This window comes from Myxine glutinosa, chromosome 4, assembly GCF_964187855.1.
Source record: "Myxine glutinosa chromosome 4, kmMyxGlut1.1, whole genome shotgun sequence".
Classification (NCBI taxonomy): domain Eukaryota; kingdom Metazoa; phylum Chordata; class Myxini; order Myxiniformes; family Myxinidae; genus Myxine; species Myxine glutinosa.
In genome coordinates, this window is record NC_136264.1 from 51,770,516 (window position 1) to 51,794,794 (window position 24,279).

The 24,279-nt window shown below is 41.1% G+C and overlaps 1 protein-coding gene across 2 annotated transcripts in view; it reads right to left on the reverse strand.

Annotated features, from left to right (window-relative positions):
- LOC144888127 (kinesin-like protein KIF1C) overlaps positions 1–24,279 on the reverse strand; it is a 270,641-nt gene that overhangs the window by 15,985 nt on the left and 230,377 nt on the right. The window contains exons 12-16 of one of the 2 annotated variants that reach the window (XM_068112313.2): positions 18,338–18,480; positions 12,773–12,811; positions 8,164–8,396; positions 6,093–6,172; positions 5,509–5,584 (exon numbers count right to left, since the gene is read on the reverse strand). In XM_068112313.2, the coding sequence (XP_067968414.2) occupies positions 5,509–5,584; positions 6,093–6,172; positions 8,164–8,396; positions 12,773–12,811; positions 18,338–18,480 (571 nt within the window). The remainder of the gene's footprint in view (positions 1–5,508; positions 5,585–6,092; positions 6,173–8,163; positions 8,397–12,772; positions 12,812–18,337; positions 18,481–24,279) is intronic. The other variant, XM_078775707.1, reaches the window with a different exon arrangement.

Sequence of the window (24,279 nt, forward strand, 5' to 3'; positions counted from 1 at the left end):
ACAACCACGGTTCCCGAAAAAGGCCAACCCCCGCTTGCGGGGAAAAATGGCCTCTAAAGGTGTTTTTTTTTTTTTTTTTTATCACAATAAAATGTCAAACAAAGAGCTTGTTTTAAAATGGCAATAATCATAGGTTGATGCATTACGTTTCAAATGGCAAACAATAGTTCGAAACAAAAGAAAAGGTTATTGTAAAAAAAACAATAGTCGACTTTGTGCACAATGAATGTTTCAGTCGCATTATACTTCTTTGCAGAAGAGGTAACTTTTCAGAATTAACAATTTATAATGCAACACCTAGGGGATGGTGTTGGCTTAGCGGTTATGGTGCCGGCTTGGGATCCTAGGATCCTGGGTTCGAATCCCGGTTGATCGCTAAATGAACACCAGGGGGGTTGACTCAGCCTGTCATCCTTCCGAGGTCGGCAAATTGAGTACCAACTTGCTGGGATGAATGATCACGGTGTGTACCCCGGCTTAGAATAGGTACACCGTATCCCTGCGCATCGTAAGAGACAACCAAGGGTTGGCGCCAGGAAGGGCATCCGGCCATAAAAACATTGCCTCAAACAGGGAACCATGATTGTCATGGGACCCGCAAGGCTAACCCCCGCTCTAGCGGGGAAAATGGCTTTAAAACGATCATTCATTCATATTCATTCATTCATTCATTCATTCACCTAGGGGATGTCTCGAACTGCAGAACCCTTACGCTGACAGTTGGTGGAAACGAGGCTAATCATTCTATATATTTTGAGAAGTGTCTGTTTGTGTATTTTACTTAATAGAAACACACAAATTTTTTTTTTTGTTTCGTGGAGATCGAGCCAGCCCTGTTTTTTCTATGATTTTCGGATGTACAGTTGTTAGACACATACATACAGTCACACAGACACATACATACTCCCATTCTTACAGCACCTTCAGAAAGTATTCACACCCCATGACTTTTTTCACGTTTTGTTGTTCCAGCCTGAATTTGAAATGGATAAAATTGAGATTTTTTTGTCACTGATCTACACATAATACCCCATAATATCAAAGTGGAATTTTGTTTTTAGAAATTTTTACAAAGTAATTAAAAATGAATTCAGCAATATCTAATTTACATAAGTATTGAACCCCCTGAGTCAATACTTCATAGAAATGCCTTTGGCAGTGATTACAGCTTTGAGACTTCTTGGGTATGTCTATCAGATTTGCACATCTGGATTTGGGGAGTTTCTCCCATTCTTCCTTGCAGATTTGCTGAAGCTGTGTCAAGTTGGATTGGGAGCGTCGGTGAACAGTGCTTTTCAAGTCTTTTCACAGATCCTCTGTGGGTTTCAAATCCGGGCTGTGGCTTGTCCACTCAAGGACTTTCACGTTCTTATTCTGAAGCCATTCCAGTGTTGCTTTGGCTGTATGCTTGGGATTATTCTCCTGTGAAAACGTAAATCTTCGTCGCAGTCTAACGTCTTTTCACTCTGAAGCAGGTTCTCCTCAAGGATTTGCCTGTATTTCGCTCCATTCATTGTTCCCGCTATCCTTACAAGTCTCCCAGTCTCTGCCACTGAGAAGCATCCCCATAGCATGATGCTGCTACCACCATGCTTCAGGGTAGGGATGGTGTTCGATGGGCGATGAGCTGTGCTCGGTTTTCACCAGACGTAGTGCTTTGCATTCAGGCCAAAGTGTTCAATTTTTGTCTCATCAGACAACAGAATTGTTTGCCTCATGCTTTGTCATTGACGTGCCTTTTTGCAAACTCCAGGCATGCTGTCATGTGCCTTTTTCTCAGGAGTGGCTTCCATCTGGCCACTCTCCCATAAAGCCTAGATTTGTGAAATGCAGCGGGGACAGTTATCCTTCCCGGAGGTTCTCCCATCTCTGCCAAGGAACTCTGCAGTTCTGTCAGAGTGGTCATTTGGGGTCTTGGTCACCTCCCTGACCACAATCCTTCTAGCTTGGTTGCTCAGTTAGGTCGTATGGCCAGCTTTAGGAAGAGTCTGTGTAGTTTCATATTCTTTCCATTTCCTAATGATGGACCTCACTGTGCTCTTGGGAACTTTCAACACTCTAGAAATTGTTTTATACCCTTCCCCAGATCTATGCCTCTTCACAATTATATCTTGGAGTTCTACGGATAGTTCCTTGGACTTCATGGTCGAGTTTGTGTTCTGACGTGCACTTGTCAACTGTTTGACCTTATATAGAAGGGTGTGTTTCTTTCTAAATCATGTTCAATCAATTGAATTTGCCACAGGTGGACTCCACTAAAGTTGTGGAGGCATCTCAAAGATGATCAAAGGAAACTGGATGCAGCTAAGCTCAATTTGGAGTGTCACAGTAAAGGGTTTGAATACCTTTGACTCAAGACATTTCAGGTTTAAAATTTTAATTAGTTAGTGTAAAAATTTCGATATTATGGGTTGTAAATCAGTGACCAAAAAAATCTCCATTTAATCCATTTTAAATTCAGGCTGTAACACAACAAAATGTGAAAAAAGTTGAGGTGTGTGAATACTTTCTGAAGACACTGTATATACACATCCACTGAAAGCACATATATACACAGTAGGACCCTGGCATTCGCAATCCCAATATTCACAGACCCCGCAGAATCGCGGTCATAACATGTGACTTGCTCATACATTCGCGGTCCTGTGCCCTGCATATTCATGGTTTTTCGAGGGCGTAAAAATATTTTTGATTGGGAACCCCGATTGATTATTTAATTATATATCTGTTGTTTAGTTTTAAGTCTTGTGATTCCTTTATTATGATTCTACATGCTGCCCTATCTCTTAGCAACCATTTGAAATGGTTTAAAATACCGTGATACTGTTTAAAATGCCTACTGCTTCTGTGTAATATACTGCTTTATTATTAAGGACAATGCCATGAGGCGTGCTCTCGCGAGATTACAGTCAATCCCGTCAGAGTGGAAAGTTCATATGGTCATCCATAAAACACGGAACCAAACCACAAACATGGACCAGGAACATAGCATTACTGACCGTCCATACTCGATTAAAGTGCGCTCCCCAAAGTGCATCTTGATCCCAAGAATAGTTGCTGTTTTAGTCAGGCAGCTTAGCAGCATATTTATCGAAAATGGGGAACGGCTTGACAAAAGCGTCATTTTTATTTTGGTGGTCCATTAGACCATATACAATAGATTTAGGACCGGAGGCAAGAAATATACAGTGTTCTTCACCTTTTTATTGGACAAAAACCAAGGACAAAAACCAATTATGTATATATTTTCAACAAGGAGGCTAACTTTTATTTCATTACATGCAGTGTTATTTGTAAAACTTATGCATGCCTGCATAATAAATCTTACGCTTCCATGTAATAATAATTAGTAATATAATACCGAGTGTTTATACAAATATGTTATACTTGTGACTCGCGCACCTCTCATATATCTAACATGTACGCAACTACAAGGATGTAATGACAATATAGCTTTAGAACAGACAACATGTTGTTCAAGGTAATTTGTCCAGCAATTTATGTATATACGATTTTAGTCCAACTCCAATAGCTGATGATTTATTTGCATAAATGTGTTGCTCGATATTATGCTGTGCGAGTCGTATTTGCGCAAAAGTCAAACACTGTATATGTCTTGCCTCCGGTCCTAATTCTATTGCATATGGTCCAATGGACCACTAAAATAAAAATGGTACTTTTGTAAAGTCGTTCCCCCAAAAATTGCTAAGCTGCCTAACTATTTTAACTGCTCGAAGGTTAGCTTGCAGGATGATACGGTATTTTGTATTATCTTAAGAAGATAGACGTTGAGTTTAAATTGCATACCATAATTTTAAATGTCCTGGCATCACAGTCTTTGTCTTAGAATTTCATTTTAAAAGTAGATCCAAAATAAAAGTCAATTTTTGTAGGCGGTGTAGAGAATTAAACCAATAAATGGTCAAATTAAAGGGGCAAAGGGAGAAGGACATGGATGATAGGAAAGGCACAGATCACAAGGATTGAGGAACATACCACAATCACAAAGTAGAGGGAACAGAATGTGAACAAACCTCTCTTGGGGTAAATACCCCAACAAGATTGGACAATACTTCACATTGTTGTCCACTCACAGTGCCAGCAGTTGTCTTGGAAAACATGAATAAAATGAGGAGGAAAAGAATACTTACGGCATAGCACACAAGAAGAGAGATTGACAGAAAGATTTATGGGATGTGCCAAGATAAAGAAAAGCATCAATAAAAAGAGTTAATGAGCAAAATAAAACGAAGAAAGCATGCCGTAAAAAAACACTTGGATTGATGAATGAAGATGAAGCAAGAAAAAAAAAATCAAAAATATGTTTGTACCTGCAGGGTAGATGTGATGTAGTTTATGTTTGAAAGTATTTTATCCGAGGGTTTTCTCGAATTATTAAGTGAAATTAAAGTATTACCTAAACGCGCATGAGAGAAATGGAAAGGGCAAAATGTGAGAATGGTGTGACCCTTAAGACCCATGACAAAATGTTATAAAAACTGTTTCTATGGCTTTTCACCAAATTATCTCTAGTACAGACACATAGATTACATTCTTTTGAAGGCCCAACTTATTCCCACATTCTTGTGGGGTCGATGGAGAACGTTTTTGGTGCAAATCTTTCACAAACCGGCCAGCCAGGTTTGATGTTCGACTGAAGTTTCAGGAATTTGGAATTTGTTCAGCAAGATGGCGATATGTCACCTACTCTTCAGGTTAGACACTGTGGGATCTTTAATGTCCACCAACTAATGCTAGTAGATGGGACACCCAGCTTAATGACTATTCGAGAGACAACACCCTTTGTGATGCAACTCCATGCCTATGAAGTGCACCAATCTGACAGTTTATAGTTGTGTCAGGATTTGAACCCGGTCCAGACAACTCAGAGGTAAGGTCACTTGCTCCTTTTGCACAATCCTATCAGAACTGAAAGGTTGACGTTCTAATTTTGGAATTGAGGCTACACAGACATGCATCTAGCAAATTTGGTGTGATTTCCAGTTAATGGATATCAAGGTACTGGTGTGTACACCTGCCATGCTGGTCATTTTATATCTATGTATTGCAGGTGACTGTAGAAAGCGAGCTGGCAGGATATATTAGAGGTATTCAAATCTGGGCCCAGCTAAAAATTGTCATCCTGGTGTTCAACAGGCAGGGGGATGCATTAATATGTGCACCGTTCCTCAGATGGGCTTTACATCTATGTCCTGTCTGCTAATATTATTTGGTGGACATTAAAGATCCCACCATGGATTTTGTAACGAGGTGGCAAGTTATCGGTAGCATCTTTCTTAAATTCCAAATCTCTGCATCCTCAGGTGAGTTTCCTGTGTCAAAGTGCTGATCCTTCTGGGATTGTAACCCTCGGCAGGGAAGGCAGGGAACTGCTTGGGCAGAACCGAGGCTTCGTAAAGAGCATGGAGCTATGTGTGTGCGTGTGTGTGTGCGCGCGCGTGTGTGTGTATTTGTGTTGTAGAAAGGAGTATCATGATGAAAACACACCCTCTTTGGTGAGAACACACCAACCGTCCCTCCATCCTCACGAATCGCCACACCCATATCTGCTAACAAGGCCTCCCTAAGAGCACACAAAAATAATAAGTTCATTTAAACACAAAGCAGAATGGTCATATGTATTGCATCGATAATTATATTGGTGTCTATTTGTTATCAAATTTATTTTATTGATAATTATACTGGGTCTATTTTGTTAAAAGCTTGCTCTTGTAGAACTTGTACAATTCCAAAGTGAAAGGCTCTTCAAATAGATTTTCATCTTACAAATCATTTACTTGTAACAGGGATGTTCTGCAGAACTCCAAACGAAAAACATGTGGCCACTTCAAAACTTTACAAGCTGAGTGGGTCAACTACGTAGACTACATAGCCAGGATGAATGGTTTGTTATAACTTTCTTGACAGTTGAGCATGAGGGAAAATGTGTGCATATATGGTCAGCGTTAACATCACAGAGTGAAAACAGGTCATTAACCGTCTCTCTATGGCATAACTGCTGCACACATGAGGAAAAATTGAAACATCAAAGAAACACAGAGGGCGACTGCAAAACACAGACTTTCTCCAACCTTTCATTTTTTATGGCTTCAGTTTTCCGCAGCTTTTCCTCCCAGGTCTCATTTAATTCCGCGATGATCTTCTCGGTCTCCTGTAACAGACGCATCATAGGTACAATACTAGGGAGTCCTCCGAGCAGACAAGAAACATTAAGGGAAAGCAGCTCACTATCTCCCTTGTGACCACTTGAATTTTACAATTCCCAATCCCAACGGATAAGAAATCCCGCAATGTGCAGACCATAGGTCGCTTCCAACCTGGAAGCCTCAGCTGGGTCACTCAATAGCATTGAGATGCTTATGCAATAGCATTGAGATTCTCAAAAGCAAACTACTTTTTTATTATCTCAAGAAAATATGACACGAGTGACCATTCCATATGTGGCTCGGCTATCTGAAAAAGTGAAAACATCCTTCTCCAAGTTTGGCATTGTTACATCATATAAACCCTACAGAATTGTATGCAGCCAATTATTTCATGTTAAGGACAAGATCCGGAAGAATAAGAAAGGTGACTTGGTGTATGGCATCAGATGTGGAGACACAACATGCACCGACCCTCAAGCACTATGCTTATGCATGAACCGTATGAACTCGGCAAACATGCAAACTCGGCAAATATGACTCGCAATATGAAAATATATGAAATTCGCAAATTGTTACAATTCAATTGTCAAATTTCAAATATGTCAAATTTGTCAAATATGTCAAATTGTCAAATTTCAAATTGGCAAATATGAAAATATGACTCGGCAAATATAAATTCGGCAAATATGAATCGTATATGCATGAACTCGGCAAATCCTTAAGGCCCGTATGAACCAACATTGTCGTCCAGTTTATGAAGGGACTTTGAACTCTGCTGTAATACGCACTTGAACCCGCATGGTTACAGCTTTGATAAGTCAAGTGGTCATTTTAGACAGATAAAAAAGTGGTTTGCTAGAGGTGTAAAGAAAAGGAAGCTATTTGGGAAAGAGTTGAATCCCCATCGCTCAACCAAACGGATGGTTTGCGATTTCATTTGCCTGGTACATGGGACATGGGACAAGTCTATATAATCTCTCACACGCTGTCTGCAACCATCACATGACGCCAAAATTGGTTCACAGACCAACTCAACCCACAACCGGCAGATGTCATGTGGTGATTCTCAAGCTTCTTCTTCACTTATTCATCTGCTGTGACCAAGGCGAGTGGATAATTACAGAACGTCGGCTTTAACGACTAGTAAATCTAGCTTTTTTCAGTTATAAACTTTTACTATTTTAAATTGACTGGATTAATAATAACAACATGCATCAATTTACTTATGAGAGTAGTTACTTTCAGCCAGATTTGGATAAACAACCTTTGGGATACCAGCATAGTGGCTTCACCACAAGGACATCAGATTACTGGTTATTGTTGTAGTGACTGCATGCATGCGAAATCTGACCAACATGACAAATTGTACTTCTTCTGCACCATTTCTGTGATTCACTCGAGGCACATAATTAAAGCAAAAAAAAAAAAAAGGGCAATACCCCTGACGCTCACCTGGTAGAATAAACAGTATACTGCACTGACTAGTTTTAAGTTTTTAAACCAATTTGAATGCTTGCTAGAAGACAGGGCAACATGTAGAATCATACTAACATAATCACAAGACTTTAAACATACAAACAATAACATACCTATTTTGGGGAGCAACCTCACCCCTCTCCCCCAACCCCGTATACCTCCTCAGACCCCAATTTTTCTCAATGCCTTGAACAAACATTGGTACATAGATGCCCAAAGGTGCAGATTTTTTTTTAATGCCGTGAACATACTTTGGTATATCATGGGTGATGAAGGTTGTGGTCAAGTTTCATCAAAATTTTGCATGTAGTTTCAGAGGAAAAAGCAAATTCCTATTTTTTTTCCATAACAAATAACATTTGTGCCAAGTTTGGTCACAATCCCTTAAGCGGGTTCGGACAAGTAGTTGCAAGTGTTTACAGATGGATGGACTGAGGGATTGACAGACGACGCGCCATCGCATAAGCTCCCCTGAACATCGTTCCAGGTGAGCTAAACAAAAATGTGACAACAATCTTACCTTAAGTCGCTCTATGGCCTCTTCACTGCCTGGTGCAGATAAGATGCGTTCTTGCAAAGAGGCTGGCGTAGGTGTAGGACGCAGGTTACCCGCTGTTTCAAGGGACAGTCCAGCCTGGGTGCCCAAGGTGGCAGAAGGAGGAGAAGAAAGGGCCAAGGCTGGGGAAAGAGGAGCAGCGTGGTCATCATCCGCCTGCTGCTGATGATTATTGTTCTCAATGTCCTTCATGTTGGCTGTGGTGTGAAGAGAACAGAAAGGAGGAGGAATGCATGCCAGAAGGATGCATGCCAAAGAGGAAAGAATAGAAGCCATACAATGCATGCATAATTCCGAATAAAGAATGAGCAAATGAAATTAATAAACAACAAATGTAAAATAAATGAATAAAAAATGCAAAGAATGAGAAGAGATGCATGCATTACAGTGGATGTGAAAGCTGGGAGAGGCAGTCAACGATAAATTTATTAGTGATTAAGCTACAATATTTTGGAGATTTTTTTTTTTTGCTTTCATTAGAAATTTGAATATCAAAAGTGTATTTGATTTTCAAGGTTTTGACCCTCCCTTCTGCAAAACTAATGTTTCATGCATGGCCATTTGCTCCAATTTTCCTCTCAGCCATATTTTCCTTCTCTTCTACCGTATTTTCCTACAAATAACCCGCCCCCTGGTATATCCCACACCTGGGAAAAAAAAGTGCTCTATGAAAATTTCAGGCATGTCTTACCTGCGCACGGGTATACCCCACAAGCCAGCTTTCCTCTCCACATGCCCCGGGGTGTGTTCAGTTACCAAGTTTCTTGTAGAGTGCTCACCAAGTGGCTTAAGCACTCCAGCAAGCACTAACATTGAAAACAGTTAATAAGGAACAGCTGGCTTGGCAAGCACTATTGAGCTGCTTGATAACTGAACACACCCGTGGAGATACGCGATGTTGACGCGGCTTTGTTATCAATGACCAACGAACGGCTCTTTTTAAACACAACTGCTGTAAATAACCAATTAACGTTAAAATGAATATCTTGAGAAAGTGTTGTAATAATTAAGGTTTACTGTACAGATGTACTAAAACCAGCGTGGTTTCCAGTACTGGTGTGACCGGAAACCATGCTGCTCATCTATGAGAAATGTATAAATATCCTGCAGACTGTTGAATTTCATATAATTTCACGAAATTGTCCATACCATTACAAGTCCCTGTCGTACAATGCCTGCTGGCAGTACAAGTAAGAGAAAACGTAAACGTTTAATAGAAGAATTCAAACTGAATGTTTGACAATTTGCAGAAGAGCTTGGCAAGAGAGGCTGGCCGTGTATTTCATTTAAGGAATACAGAAGACGATTTACCGGGACCTTAAATAGCTTTGGAATTCGATATATATACAGTCATGCCAAAAATATTGGCACCCCAGCACTTTTTTCAAATAATGCACCATTTCTTCCAGAAAATTGTTGAAATCAAAAAATATTTTGGTATCCACATGTGTATTTCTTTGGTTTGCAGTGGAACAAAACAAACAAAAAAAAGCTGAAAAGATCACTAAATCTTAGCTTATTCCACACAGAAATCCTAAAATGCCCAGGACAATATTATTGGCACCTTTTAGAAGTTGCTAAAAATAATTACATTTCAAGTAGGTGATTCTCCTTCACTTTGGAATTGAACTCACCTCTGGTGAGTCTCACCTATGACACAGGCAGTTGCCTGTGTCATGGGTTTTATAAGCACCTGGTCGAACTCGGACAGTGTACAAGAGATTTATTAATACATACAAATAATACATGCATGGAAGATGCTGAAGTGGTGTGTAGGACAATAACGCCAGTATGGATGACATCACAGTCATTACAATCATGCACAGCCCGCACCAACATCTCAGCCAGCCACAACTCGTGTCGGCTTAATATACTTTCCCCCAGGGTCGAAATAACTCATAACACCACTCCAAGTTGACAAAAAGCCTCATTCTGAGAGAATGCTTTGCCAAGGCCAAACATGGGATATGGTCAACAGTTGATACTTTAGTCAGACAGTCAGACGCCAATGAGAATAGGTCACAGTTTTGCTGCTGTAACCATCAGCATAGGAAATTCAATGAAATCCCCCACACCTGCAATATAAAAATCACTCATTCAACCAGTTTGAATGGAGAAAAGGAGTCATTCTGTCGTTTTGTGTCACTGTGTGTACAGCAATGAGCATGGAGAAAAGAAAGAAAACCAGAGAATTGTCTAAGGAGGCCAGACACAAGATTGTAGCCAAGCGTGGACAATCTCAAGGCGACAAGTCCATCTCCAGAGACCTTGATGTTCCTGTGTCCACCGTACACAATGTTATCAGGAAGTTTAAGGCCCATGGCACTGTAAGCCAACCTCCCTGGACGTGGCTGCAAGAGAAAACTTGATTGAAGATTGCAGCGAAGGATTGTTCAAATGGTGGTGAAAACACCTCGATCAACTGCCAAACAGATTCAAGCTGAACTTCAAACACAAGGTACGACAGTTTCAACTCGCACCATCTGTCACCAACTCAATGAAAGGGGGTTCTATGGCAGGAGACCCAAGAGGACCCCACTGCTGAGAAAGCCCAACTGGAGTTTGCCAAAACACACCTAAACAAGCCAAAATCCTTCTGGGAGAATGTCCTGTGGACAGATGACACCAAATTAGAGCTTTTCAGTAAAGCACATCATCTCGATGTTTACAGAAAACAAAATGAAGCCTTCAAAGAAAGGAACACCTTCCCTACATTTAAACATGGAGGAGGTTCAATTACGTTTTGGGGTTGCTGTGCTGCCTCTGGCACTCGGTGGCTTGAATGTGTGCATGGCATCATGAAATCAGGAGATTACCAGGGCATTTTGGAGTGCAATGTTCAACCTAGTGTAAGAAAGCTGGGTCTTTTGTCGAAGGTCATGGGACTTGCAGCAGGACAATGACCCCAAACACACTTCAAAAAGCACCCAGGAATGGTTCAAGTCAAAACGTTGGACTGTTCTGAAGTGGCCAGCAAGGAGTCCAGATCTAAATCCCATTGAACACCTGTGGGGAGATCTGAAAACAGCAGTTGGTAGCAGGCACCCTTCAAATGTGGGAGAACTGGAGCAGTTTGCACAAGAAGAGTGGGCCAAACTGCCAGTAGAGATGTGTGGGAAGCTCACTCATGGCTGTAGGAAGCACTTGACTGTAGTTATTTTGTCCAAAGTCTGTGCTACCAAATATCAAGTCTAGGGTGTCAATAATTTTGTCAATGCCATTTCTTTTTATTTTCCGATTTAAAAGGATAAATTAAGTTCTGAATCAAAAACAAAGGTTCTGTAATATTAACAGTGAAATAAAGAATTGTGGAGACCAAATACTTTTGTAAATTTCAACTTTTTTTTTTTTAGAGAAAATTGAAAAAAAGTTATTTTAAAAAAGTGCAAGGATGCCAATATTTTTGGCCACGACTGTATGTGAAGGTAAAATATGTGAAATAACTGTAATGAAGGATATTACAATTAAACTTGCTGAACGAAAATCTGAATCTTTTTGTATCTCCTTGATAATTTAACTTGGACGCCTTTGGTTATACCACATGCCATATGGTGAAATACCGTACTCATCATCCCTTCCTTCTCTCAATTTTCATTTTCTCATTTAATCTCACCCTCACTTCTCCCGCATGCTCCAAACAGAATATATTTTGACAACGACATTATAATCCAGAAACCGTGCACGATTAAAGCTCATTTTATCACTGGCAATACCAGCACACTATCCTGAAATTGCAGCTAAATTTAAGATTGGTTTGCAAAATGTGTAAAGAACTCAGTAGTGAGAACATCATACAAACAACTTTTTTTTCATTACAGTTTTTGAACTGCAATGAAAAAGAAAGAAAGACAGAGTCTTTGGGCACAGAGGTTTCTGCAAAAAATTCCCTCAATGTGAACGAATGGTTCTTCCTGCAATGGTTAACTAACATGTATTCATGCAAATGCAATGATGAAACATTTAATTAGTCAACCAGAATCATCACAGGCAAAATGAAATTGTGCTTCAGGCCTTCCAGCAAATTAAAATTACAGTTAAATGGTCAGGCAATAAAACCAACATATTTTAATTATGATGTAAAGGATTAAGAGAGAAATAGCCACTTGGCAAATCTGCCATGCCCCACTGCCTCTAACAAAAAAAGATCATCTTAAACAACAACTTAGTGATATTAAAATTACGGCAACTGAAAACATTTCTTATACCATGTAACTGCTTCAAGAATATGGAATAAAAGACCAACATGTGTGTCCTCCACCAGATGGACATTAAGATTGGGTGTTCCGTGTTCTGGTATTAGTTGGTGGGCCTTAAAGATCCCACACGGTCTTTCACAAAAAACGAGTTGAGCCATCACCAGCACACTGAGCAAATCACCAAATCATGCCCAAATGTGCAGGGGCACTGCATCATCAATTTCCCTGTTCCTTAGTAATGCTGCAAAATAGCATGCTGAATTAAATGAATCCCAAACCAATATTAATTGGCTCACACCAACAACTGCACTGCAATAAAAAACGGAGATGCAAAGCAAGCAGAAATGCTACTTTCAGAAAGAAGAAATTATACGCACATTTTGGTCCATTTCCGATGTCCACACACTCAGGGTCGACTGGCAATTGTTGCAAAGAGACAAACAAACATTTGAATGTTACTCACTTGGTGATGAGAACAAAGAAATACACGATGTAATGGTAAATAGAGAATAAGCTCCATAAAGAATAAATCTGCCATAGCATCAGCCAACAAGACCAATATGTGACATTTTCATATGAAGTTGATCAAGCATTTTCTTTACAATATTGGTTTTAGAATGTAGAGCTAATTCTTTAGGGCCAAAAATAAGATGTTGAAAAGTGCTGTTGCTGCAATATTTCTGAAAAGATGAAAGACAGCACTCCACACAGCATTAACATCACCGTCCTTCAAAAATCTTGTGTGAATGTAAAAGGGAAGTCATGCGCAATACGTATGATACGGGAGGCAATCACGAAGGTGGTTCGACCTCGATGTCTGGCTAGATTTATTACGTTTCTTTGGTGTGTATTTCAATTTTTCCAGGCCAAACAAAATGTGTTCAGCTGAGCCGAGATGGACACAGTCAAAGGTGATGTGCACAAGGCACAAGATGAGGCTGCAAGTAGCATGCTGAATTAATTGTGCATCCAGGACGGCATCGACACAACATGGTATGGAGCCAACAAGGGTCTGGAAGTATTCTGCAGGAATGTGGCACTCTTCTTCTACAATGAAGTCCTCCAATTCACGTCGGTTTGATGGAGGGGAAAACCTCTGTCGTAGGCACCTTTTCAGACAGTCCAACAAATACTTTATGGGATTGATATCCGGTGATTGGCAGAGCCATGGAAGATGGGTACCTTTGTCCTTGTGCTCTGCAAACCACCCTCATGGTGCGATGCAGATGATTGCTCAGGACGGTAACAGTGCACTGCATCAACCCTGCATTCTAATGAAATGAATGGGCCCAGACCATGCCAGGCAAACATGCCCCACACCATTATAGAACCACCAGAACCTTTTACTGTGGACCACTGGACCAGGCACTCAGAGATGTAGAGCTTCCTTGGCTGTCGCCACATGTACACATGTCCAATTGTCGAGAACATGATGAACGCCTAGTCAAACCATATCACATTCCTCCACTGCTTGGCAGTCCATTGCCTATGCTTCTTGCACCAATGGACCTGCAAATGGGTGCTGCCAGGTGTTACAAGCGGTTTGTGCAAAGCAACCTCGCTATGGTATTGACCCTGTGAAGTTATCTTCTGACCGTTTTTGACGATACAGGATGCTCAAGTCCCATGTTGAACTCAGCAAACACTTTGCCCACCATTGCTCTCCTGTTTCGCCTCACAGTACAGACTAATGCCCAAGCATCATGCTTGTTGAGTATGCGCTTCCGCCCATTTCTGCTCTTCCATGATGATGTCTTTCCTTCTTTCTCAGGCTGACATCACGTTTGAGACAGTTCCTTGTGACACGCCAACATTTTCTGCAGACTTTGTCACTGAAGCGCCCACCAAACGCGCAACAACAATTACATACCCGTTCAGTCACTGAGGTCTCTTCTTGTGGCCATCCTGGATATTAGTACCGGCCAAGAGCTGCAATCCGCTTATATATACACGATGATAAGACTGCCGGGAAAAGATGTGCATATTCCACATGCTGGTCACATATGTGCGGCGGCCCCACACTTTGTATACTGTATATGTCACACTGCTCATTTACCTTGGTGATTACATTTTTTGTCGACTATTCATGTGTGTGTATTTTATATATATACACTCATGTGAAAAAGTAAGTACACCCCATGTAAAGTTTTGACTTTTTCAACATATTTCAACATACAGCTATTTGATCTTCATTTCAACAATATTGATAGATAAAGGTGATATAATATAACAAATATTATGAAACATTTACATTTTGTAGTCCATTGTATAATTTAAATAAACATAAATGCAAATTTCGCATGTGGAAAAAGTAAGTACACCCCTACATTTATCACCACTTCAAATACCTAAAATTAGAATGAGGTGCACCAGCTCAGGTGCAAATGATTAGAACATCGTCAGAGAGAATCTTGGAGGAACCTGTCTTATTTAAACCTCAGACATTTAGTTTGGTTTGCTCTTTGTTGTTGAAGTGTGCGGCGTCACCATGCCTCGATCAAAAGAGCTCGCTGAGGCCTTCAGAAAGAAGGTTATAGATGCCTACGAGTCTGGGAAGAGATTTAAAAAGATCTCCAAACAATTTGAAATCAATCATTCGACTGACTGGAAGATAAACTACAAGTGGAGAAGATTCCAAACAACTGCCAACTTGTTCAGGCCAGGCCGCCCCAGCAAGTTCAGCCCGAGAGCAGACCACAAGATGTTGAAAGAAGTCTCTAAGAACCCCAGGATGTTCTCACGGGACCTACAGGTATCTCTTGCCACTGTAGATGTCAAAGTGTACGAGTCGACCAAGGCTGCACAAATTTGATCTACATGGGAGGTGTGCCAGGAGGAAACCTTTGCTGTCCAGAAAGAACATCAGGTCAAGACTAAAGTTTGCCAATGAACACCTAGGCAAAGACCAGCACTTCTGGAACAATGTGCTCTGGACAGATGAGTCAAAGGTAGAGCTATTTGGCCACAGTACCAGAAGACATGTTTGGCGAAAACCAAAGACAGCATTTGACAACAAAAACCTGATACCAACTATAATGCATGGTGGTGGAATTATTATGGTTTGGGGCAGCTTTGCTGCATCAGGGCCTGGGCAGCTCACCATCATATAATCCACGATGAATTCTTCATTGTACCAGAGGGTGCTTGAGGATAATGTTAGGCCATCTGTCGGAAAGTTGAAGCTCAACCGAAGGTGGACCTTGCAACATGACAATGACCCTAAACATACCAGTAAATCCACCAAGGAATGGCTGAAAAGAAAGAAATGGAGGGTTCTGGAATGGCCAAGTCAAAGCCCGGATCTAAATCCCATCGAGATGTTGTGGTTGGATTTGAAACGAGCTGTGCATGCAAGAAACCCCTCAAACATCGCACAGCTGAAAGAATTCTGCATGGAGGAGTGGGCCAAAATTTGTCCCAGTTGATGTCAGAGACTGGTAGACAGTTATAATAAACGCCTACTTGAGGTTGTTTCTGCCAAAGGGGGCAATACCACCTATTAGAGCCAAGGGTGTACTTACTTTTTCCACATGCGAAATTTGCATTTATGTTTATTTAAATTATACAATGGACTACAAAATGTAAATGTTTCATGATATTTGTTGTATTATATCACCTTTATCTATCAATATTGTTGAAATGAAGATCAAATAGCTGTATGTTGAAATATGTTGAAAAAGTCAAAACTTTACATGGGGTGTACTTACTTTTTCACGTGACTGTATATACAGTGCCTTCAGAAAGACATATTCACACCCTTTGAGACTTTTGCACATTTTGTTGTGTTACAGGCCAAAATATTCAAATGGATGAAATTGATTTTTTTGTCACTGATTTCGACATAATACCCCATAATATCAGTGGATCTTTTTTTAACAAAGTAAAAATGAAATTTCAGAAATATAGAATTTACACAAGTATTCAACCCCCTTCGTCAATACTTTGTAAAAGCACCTTTGGCAACAATTATAGCTTTGAGTCTTCTTGGGTGTGCCTGTATCATCTTTGCACATCTGGATTTGGGGAGTTTCTCCCATTCTTCCTTGCAGATTTGCTCAATCTCTGTCAAGTTGGATGGGGAGCGTCGGTGAACAGCAATCTTCAAGTCTTTCCACAGATTCTCAATGGGATTCAAGTTGGGCTTTGCCTGGGCTACTCAAGGACTTTCACGTTCTTATTCTGAAGCCGTTCCAGTGTTGCTTTGGCTGTATGCTTGGGGTCATTGTTTTCCTGTTGGACCGTAAATCTTTGCCGCAGTCGAAGTTCTTTTGAAATCTGAAGCAGATTCTCCTCAAGGATTTGCTAGTATTTGGATCCATTCATTGTTCCCTCTATCCTTACAAGTCTCCCAGTCCCTGCCACTGAAAAGCATCCCCACAGCACGATGCTGCCACCGCAATGCTTCACGGTAGAAAGGTTGTTTGATAGGTGATGAGCTGTGCTCAGTTTCCACCAGACATAGCGCTTTGCATTGAAACCAAAGAGTTTCATTTTCATTACATCAAACCACATAATCTTGTGCCTCATGCTCTCAGAGTATTTCTCAGGGAACTCCAGGCGTGCTGTCATGTGTCCTTTTCTCAGGAATGGCTTCCCTCTGGCCACTCTCCCATAAAGCCGAGATTTGTGAAGGGGTGTAGAGACTGTTGTCCTTCCAGAAGTTTCTCCCATCCCAGCCAAGAAACTCTGTAGTATGATCAGAGTGGTCATTGGGTTCTTGGACCAAGGTCCTTCTTGCTTGGTTGCTCAGTTTGATCAGACGGCCAGCTCTAGGAAGAGTCTGGGTAGTTCCATATTCTTTTCATTTCCTAATGACGGAGCTCACTGTGCTCTTGTCAACTTCCCTGCCACGGGACAAGTCAACAGAATGTGTTGGAGATGCCTCACCAGAAATGCAAGTGAACCACAAAAAAATGGAAATCTGTGAGAAGGAAAAACAGCGCAGCAGAATACTCACATCTGCAGTATCAGCATTGTTATCTAATTATGAGGACATAATAAGTAAAAACTTGTCATGCCCAGACAACTTTAAGCATTCTCCATTAACAAAATGATTACTTACATGACATTTGTTATATATCCTAATTTAATTATTTTTACGAATCCCTTATGCCGAGGGTGGATGTTTTAAGAAGGAGTTGTCAGCCTTCCTCGTTGCATGCATTCCATGTGCAGCAACAACTGTCAGCAAATATAGACAGAATTTCTGTCTAGCAACAATTTACCAAGCTTACAGTAACAGTGCGGCAGTCTTACAATATCACTAGATTCCAGGAATGTGGCCAAGCCATTCTTGGTGCTTGGACAGGCCAACAGAGATTACAATGCAATCTTTTAGCAATGGGAGCAATTCCAATCGTAACATGATTACAAGTATTACGGATCATTTTTCGAAATGGTTCTGTGTGGCAAAGACATGACCATTTCCTTGAGCAGCTGACACACTAGAACTGTAGTCTCAGGATTTCTTTCACTCACGATGAAAAATTCTGCTAACATCTGTTCTAACTTCAACAATCCCATCCTTTCTGCTGAAACTGGGCTAAGTTGGCCCTTATCCGAGGCTAAAGTGATGAGCTGAACAGATCCCTACTATTTTGCTGTCAAGTTCCTTAACTTGCCGGTACGCTGTTCACAGTATTGCTACAAACACAGAAATTTCCCGATTTTTCCCACTGATTTGTTACTGTCTACATCGTCCCTTTATACATAGGTTGCTGTTTCTACTTAACTCTTTAAACTTTATCAAGGCTTTGCTACTTAATATCACAAGGTCAGTAATGCAGATAATCAAGAGAGCACAACTTTCCTTTTTTATATTTTTAGATTCAACATTTTAATGTTCTCCATATAAAAGATTACTGCAAGAGTAAGATGGATTAAATAACTTGAGAACATCTCAAGACTCAATGGGGATAGGAAGTTCATGAAAAAAAACTTACGATCGACAATGTCCCCAAGTCCTTGCACCATGATAAGTTCCTTGAGCCTTGCTACTTCATCCTTTAGCTCACGGATAAGCCTAGCATTGGGATCCTCGTTTATCACTGCATTGCACTTGATCTGTTTGGCACGATCTGCATACCTGGATCACAGTAACATAGCATCAATAAATCATATTATGTGCAAATGAAAATGTTTATTACCTCCGCCACCGAAGGTGGATGGAGGTTATGTTTTCACCCGTCTGTCTGTGCGAGGGTGCGGGTGCGTGAGTTCATGATGGTGAGGGATTCGAGTGATTCAGTGGTGAAGAATGCTGTCTTTCTGCGAAAAGGATATATTTATATATATGTATATAAAATATATAACATTAGAGTCATTATAACATCAGAGTCAGAGTGGAAAACTCTGGTTTCCCTTGTCATCTTTAATGGAGGAGTTTAAGGTGGTGCGGGTGCGGGAGTTCATGATGTTGCAGGATTCGAGTGATTCAGTGGAAAAGAATGCTGTCCCAGAGAAGAAGGGAAGTAGGAAGTGGAATGTAAGAGTAGAGGTGGATGAGATGGAGGAGCGGTTGCAACAGGAGGAGGTCATGGGGATGGTACAGCATGGGAAGCATGGCTTGGGGTGGATGAAGCATGAGCGATGGGGAAAGGCATGTGTGAAAGAGAGGAGGAAGATGGTTGAGAGTGAGGTGAGAAGAAAGGAGGAGGAGGGGAGATATGTGAAAGCCGCTGGACAGGCACAGCAAGGTGCTTGGATACGGTGGGAAGGTGTGAAAGTGAGGACATTGAAGTGGCAAGAGATTTGGAGGATGGAGCCAATAATGTTGTTTCCTGTTGCAGGCAACGTATGATGTGCTTCCATCACCAGTAAACTTGAGATTGTGGGGGTTGTTGCAGGAGGGAAGATGTTCTTTGTGTGGAGGTTTGGGAACGGTGGAGCATGAACTGAGTGGATTCTGAGTCGGGAGAAGGGTTGGCGACTTTCATGTCAGCAATTTGAGGTGGGGTGTAGAGGATATATTGGCTTTGAGGTGGGGCTTGGCTTGGAGTGTGTGGGACAGAAAGAAGGAGGATGTGTGACAGAGTGGCCCAGGTTTCCTTGAAAGGCTCACTTTGGATTTGGAAGGAGTTTATGAAGGCACGTCAAACGGTGTAGGTTGATGAGGTTCTGGGTGGTGGTTGTGCGTGTGTGTGTGTGTGTGTGTGAGTGTGTGTGTGTGTGAGTGTGTGTGTGTGTGTGTGTGTGTGTGTGTGTGTGTGTGTGTGTGTGTGTGTGTGTGTGTGTGTGTGTGTGTGTGTGTGTGTGTGTCTTGCAGGAGTAAGTGTGGTTTTGCATGAATGTGTTTTTGCTCGAGTAGTGTATGTTGTAAGGGTAGGTGGTCGGTTGGACAGTTGTGGCTTTTTTTGTGTGTGTGAGTGAGTGGGTGAGGAGCTGTGGATTCTGGGAGTGGAGGTGGTTTTGTTGTTGTAGTCTGTATTCTCACTGGCTGGGGGTGGGGTATGTATGCATCCAGGTGTAGCTGCTGCATGTGGAGGCATATGTGCCCCTGCTGGCCCACCTTAACGGGATGATGCTGAGGACCTCGACTGAAGACCCGGTCAGTGAGACACACTTGTGACCAGGTGTGTTTAGAAATTATGTTCCGATATATATATATATATATATATATATATATATATATATATATATATATATATGTGTGTGTGTGTGTTATATATATATATATATATATATATATATATATATATATATATACATACATATAAATAATATATACATATCCAGTCACATGAAAAAGTAAGTACACCCCATGTAAAGTTTTGACTTTTTCAACATATTTCAACATACAGCTATTTGATCTTCATTTCAACAATACGTAGTGTGTTCAAAAAGTATCCGACCTTTATTTTTCGTGCGTAAAAAAAAAGAAGCTAGGGAGGCGTTGATTGGTGCACATATGTAGGCGATCCTAATGCACACGCGTGAATTTTTTCCCACCTGCAGAAGCTGTCATTCGACGGCAGACCGCCGATGAGTGAGGACATGTAAGTGAGCGCCGTCGGATTTTCGTTTTTGACAAAATGACGGAAAAACTTGAACAACGCTACTGCATCAAATTTTGTGTTTCATCAAACTTGCATCAAAACTGCAACTTGGTTTCTGGGTCGTACCCATAAACCCAGGACTCATCGCCAGTGATCACTGTGTTGAGGAAGCTGGGATCGCTGTTCACAGTCTCCAGCATGTCCTGTGCGATCTCCAAACGGAGTTGCTTCAGCTCAATCGTTAGCAGCTTTGGTACGAACTTCGCTGAGATTCTCCTGAAGCCCAAATCCTCCTTCATAATGGAATGAACGGTGTTGAATCTTGCGGATCGTTTCCCCTTGGGAAACGCCAAGCTTTACACAAAATTTGATGCAGTAGCGTTGTTCAAGTTTTTCCATCACTTTGTCAAAAACGAAAATCCGACGGCGCTCACTTACATGTCCTCACTCATCGGCGGTCTGCCGTCGAATGACAGCTTCTGCAGGTGTGAAAAAATTCACGCGTGTGCATTAGGATCGCCTACATACGTGCACCAATCAACGCCTCCCTAGCTTCTTCTTTTTTACGCACGAAAAATAAAGGTCGGATACTTTTTGAACACAGTAGTATTGACAGATAAAGGTAATATAATATAACAAATATCATGAAACATTTACATTTTGTAGTCCATTGTATAATTTAAATGAACATAAATGCAAATTTCGCATGTGGAAAAAGTAAGTACACCCTTGGCTCTAATAGGTGGTATTGCCCCCTTTGGCAGAAACAACCTCAAGTAGGCGTTTCTTATAACTGTCTACCAGTCTCTGACATCGACTGGGAGAAATTTTTGCCCACTCCTCCATGCAGAATTCTTTCAGCTGTGCGATGTTTGAGGGGTTTCTTGCATGCACAGCTCGTTTAAAATCCAACCACAACATCTCGATGGGATTTAGATCCGGGCTTTGACTTGGCCATTCCAGAACCCTCCATTTCTTTCTTTTCAGCCATTTAATTGGTGGATTTACTGGTATGTTTAGGGTCATTGTCATGTTGCAAGGTCCACCTTCAGTTGAGCTATACCTCTCCGACAGATGGCCTCACATTATCCTCAAGCACCCTCTGGTACAATGAAGAATTCATAGTGGATTATATGATGGTGAGCTGCCCAGACCCTGATGCAGCAAAGCTGCCCCAAACCATAATATTTCCATCACCATGCTATACAGTTGGTATCAGGTTCTTGTGGTCAAATGCTGTCTTTGGTTTTTGCCAAACATGTCTTCTGGTACTGTGGCCAAATAGCTCTACCTTTGACTCATCTGTCCAGAGCACATTGTTCCAGAAGTGCTGGTCTTTGCCTAGGTGTTCATTGGCAAACTTTTGTCTTGCCCTGATGTTCTTTCTGGACAGCAAAGGTTTCCTCCTGGCACACCTCCCATGTTGATCAAATTTGTGCAGCCTCTTTCTCATGGTAGACTCATGCACTTTGACATCAACAGTTGCAAGAGCTACCTGCAGGTCCCATGATGACATTCTGGGGTTCTTAGAGACTTCTTTCAGCATCTTGCGGTCTGCTCTCGGGCTGAACTTGCAGGGGCGGCCTGGCCTGAACAAGTTGGCAGTTGTTTGGAATCTTCTCCACTTGTAGATGATCTTCCGGACAGTCGAATAATTGATTTCAAATTGTTTGTAGATCTTTTTAAATCCCTTCCCAGACTCGTAGGCATCTATAACCTTCTTTCTGAAGGCCTCAGAGAGCTCTTTTGATCTAGGCATGGTGACGCCGCACACTTCAACAACAAAGAGCAAACCAAACTAAATGTCTGAGGTTTAAATAAGACAGGTTCCTCCAAGATCCTCTCCAACGATGTTCTAATCATTTGCACCTGAGCTGGTGCACCTGATTCTAATTTTAGGTATTTGAAGTCGTGATAAATGTAGGGGTGTACTTACTTTTTCCACCTGCGAAATTTGTATTTATGTTTATTTAAATTATACAATGGACTACAAAATGTAAATGTTTCATGACATTTGTTATACTAGGGCATGCCCGTACTATATCTATATCTAAAATTATATCCCCCCCCTCTATTTACATGAAATGGTTTGGTCCAAAGCGAACGGCTTGCGAGTGGTGACAATCCCCCCCCCCTCTATTTACATGCAATGGTTTGGTCCAAAGCGAACGGCTTCCGGAGTTTGGTAAAGAAATCGCCATCGCGTGCACAAACGCGCAGGAAAGCGAATGAATCGCAAATTCGTTTTTATTAGTTGTAAAACATAGTTTAACGCCAACATAGTTTGCAAACGTGAAATAAATGAATACGCTCTCAAATGTGCCATCCGAGGCAGAGTGTGCCCGCCACGTTCGGCACACGCGATCGTTCGCTGCTCTCTGATTGGTTGAATCGTTTTTTGGACATAGCTCGGTAAGTAATTGTCCGATTAATATGAAACCTTGAAAAGGCACATCCTCGGGTCCCCAGCAATATACCTGGCAAGTTAAAAGTATATCGGACCCGTGGTTGTCGAGAAACAGCGGTCACAGACAAACGTACAGACAGACAGAGATTACTGGAATTATAGATAGATTATATTACTTTTATCTATCAATATTGTTGACATGAAGATCAAATAGCTGTATGTTGAAATATGTTGAAAAGGTCAAAACTTGGGGTGTACTTACTTTTTCACGTGACTGTATATATGTGTGTGTGTGTGTGTGTGTGTGTGTGTGTGTGTGTGTGTGTGTATGTATATATATATATATATATATATATATATATATATATATATATATATATATATATATATATATATATGTATATGCAGGGTGGTCCAGAAACCCTGGGAATATTTTGAAGAACGATACCTGCAACAAACAACTCAGTTTATTATTGTTCTTTGGTGCAAAACAAAACATGATTACTCGTTAAACAGTCTAATCAGTCTAATATACATGAAACAGATCAATTCAAATGTTCAAACTGCTTCCCTTCATTGTCTATGCACAGCTGCAGCCGTGATGAAACACTCTGACACACAGTTCTGCATGTTTCAGTCGTTAAGGCAGCAGTCTCATTACGGATGAATTGTTTCAAGTCTCTGAGGGTGTTTGAGGAAACCCCAAAGGAAGAAATCAAAGGGTGTTAAATCACAAGACTGCGGCAGCCATTCAACTGGACCACGACGGCCAATCCATTTGTCTGTAAAGTTCAAATCAACGGCCTGGCATATACTGGCAGCATAATGAGCAGGCGCACCATCATGCATGAAACACATTTGGCCATCATTGAGTGGAAATACATGCTGCTCCAACATTAGAAGGTAATTTGCAGCATTCACATTTTCTTCGAAAAATATTGGTCCAACAAAGCCTCCAGAAGAAATGTCTGCCCAGACGGACACATTAGCTTGATAATGGACGTTGTGCTCAACAGTAAATCGTGGGTTGTCTACTGCCCATATCACGCTGTTATGACGACTCACAGAACCAGATAAAGTCAACTTGGATTCATCTGACCACAAGATCCTGTTCTGCAAATCATTGTTCATATCCATTAACCCAAGCATTGTCTCACATGCCTCAATGTGCCTGTCAAAATCATCCTCAGATAGTTGGTGAATTAATCTGGGTACGTATGGTTTCACATTAAGGTCTTTTAGTATTCCTCGAATCGATGATCGGCTTATGTTGGTGACGTTTGATAAACGACAAATTGATAATGGTGCGTTACTGTTGAGTTGTTGTTGAATGACTGCTCTGCTTTCCTCAGTTTGAACAGTACGAGGCATACCTGGTGACTGTTTTGGAAAAATGCTGCCAGTTTCATCAAACTGCTTATTTATTTTGCTGATGGTTCTTCTGTCAATTGCGTCGGCGCCACATTCTTTGACAAGTTGTCTG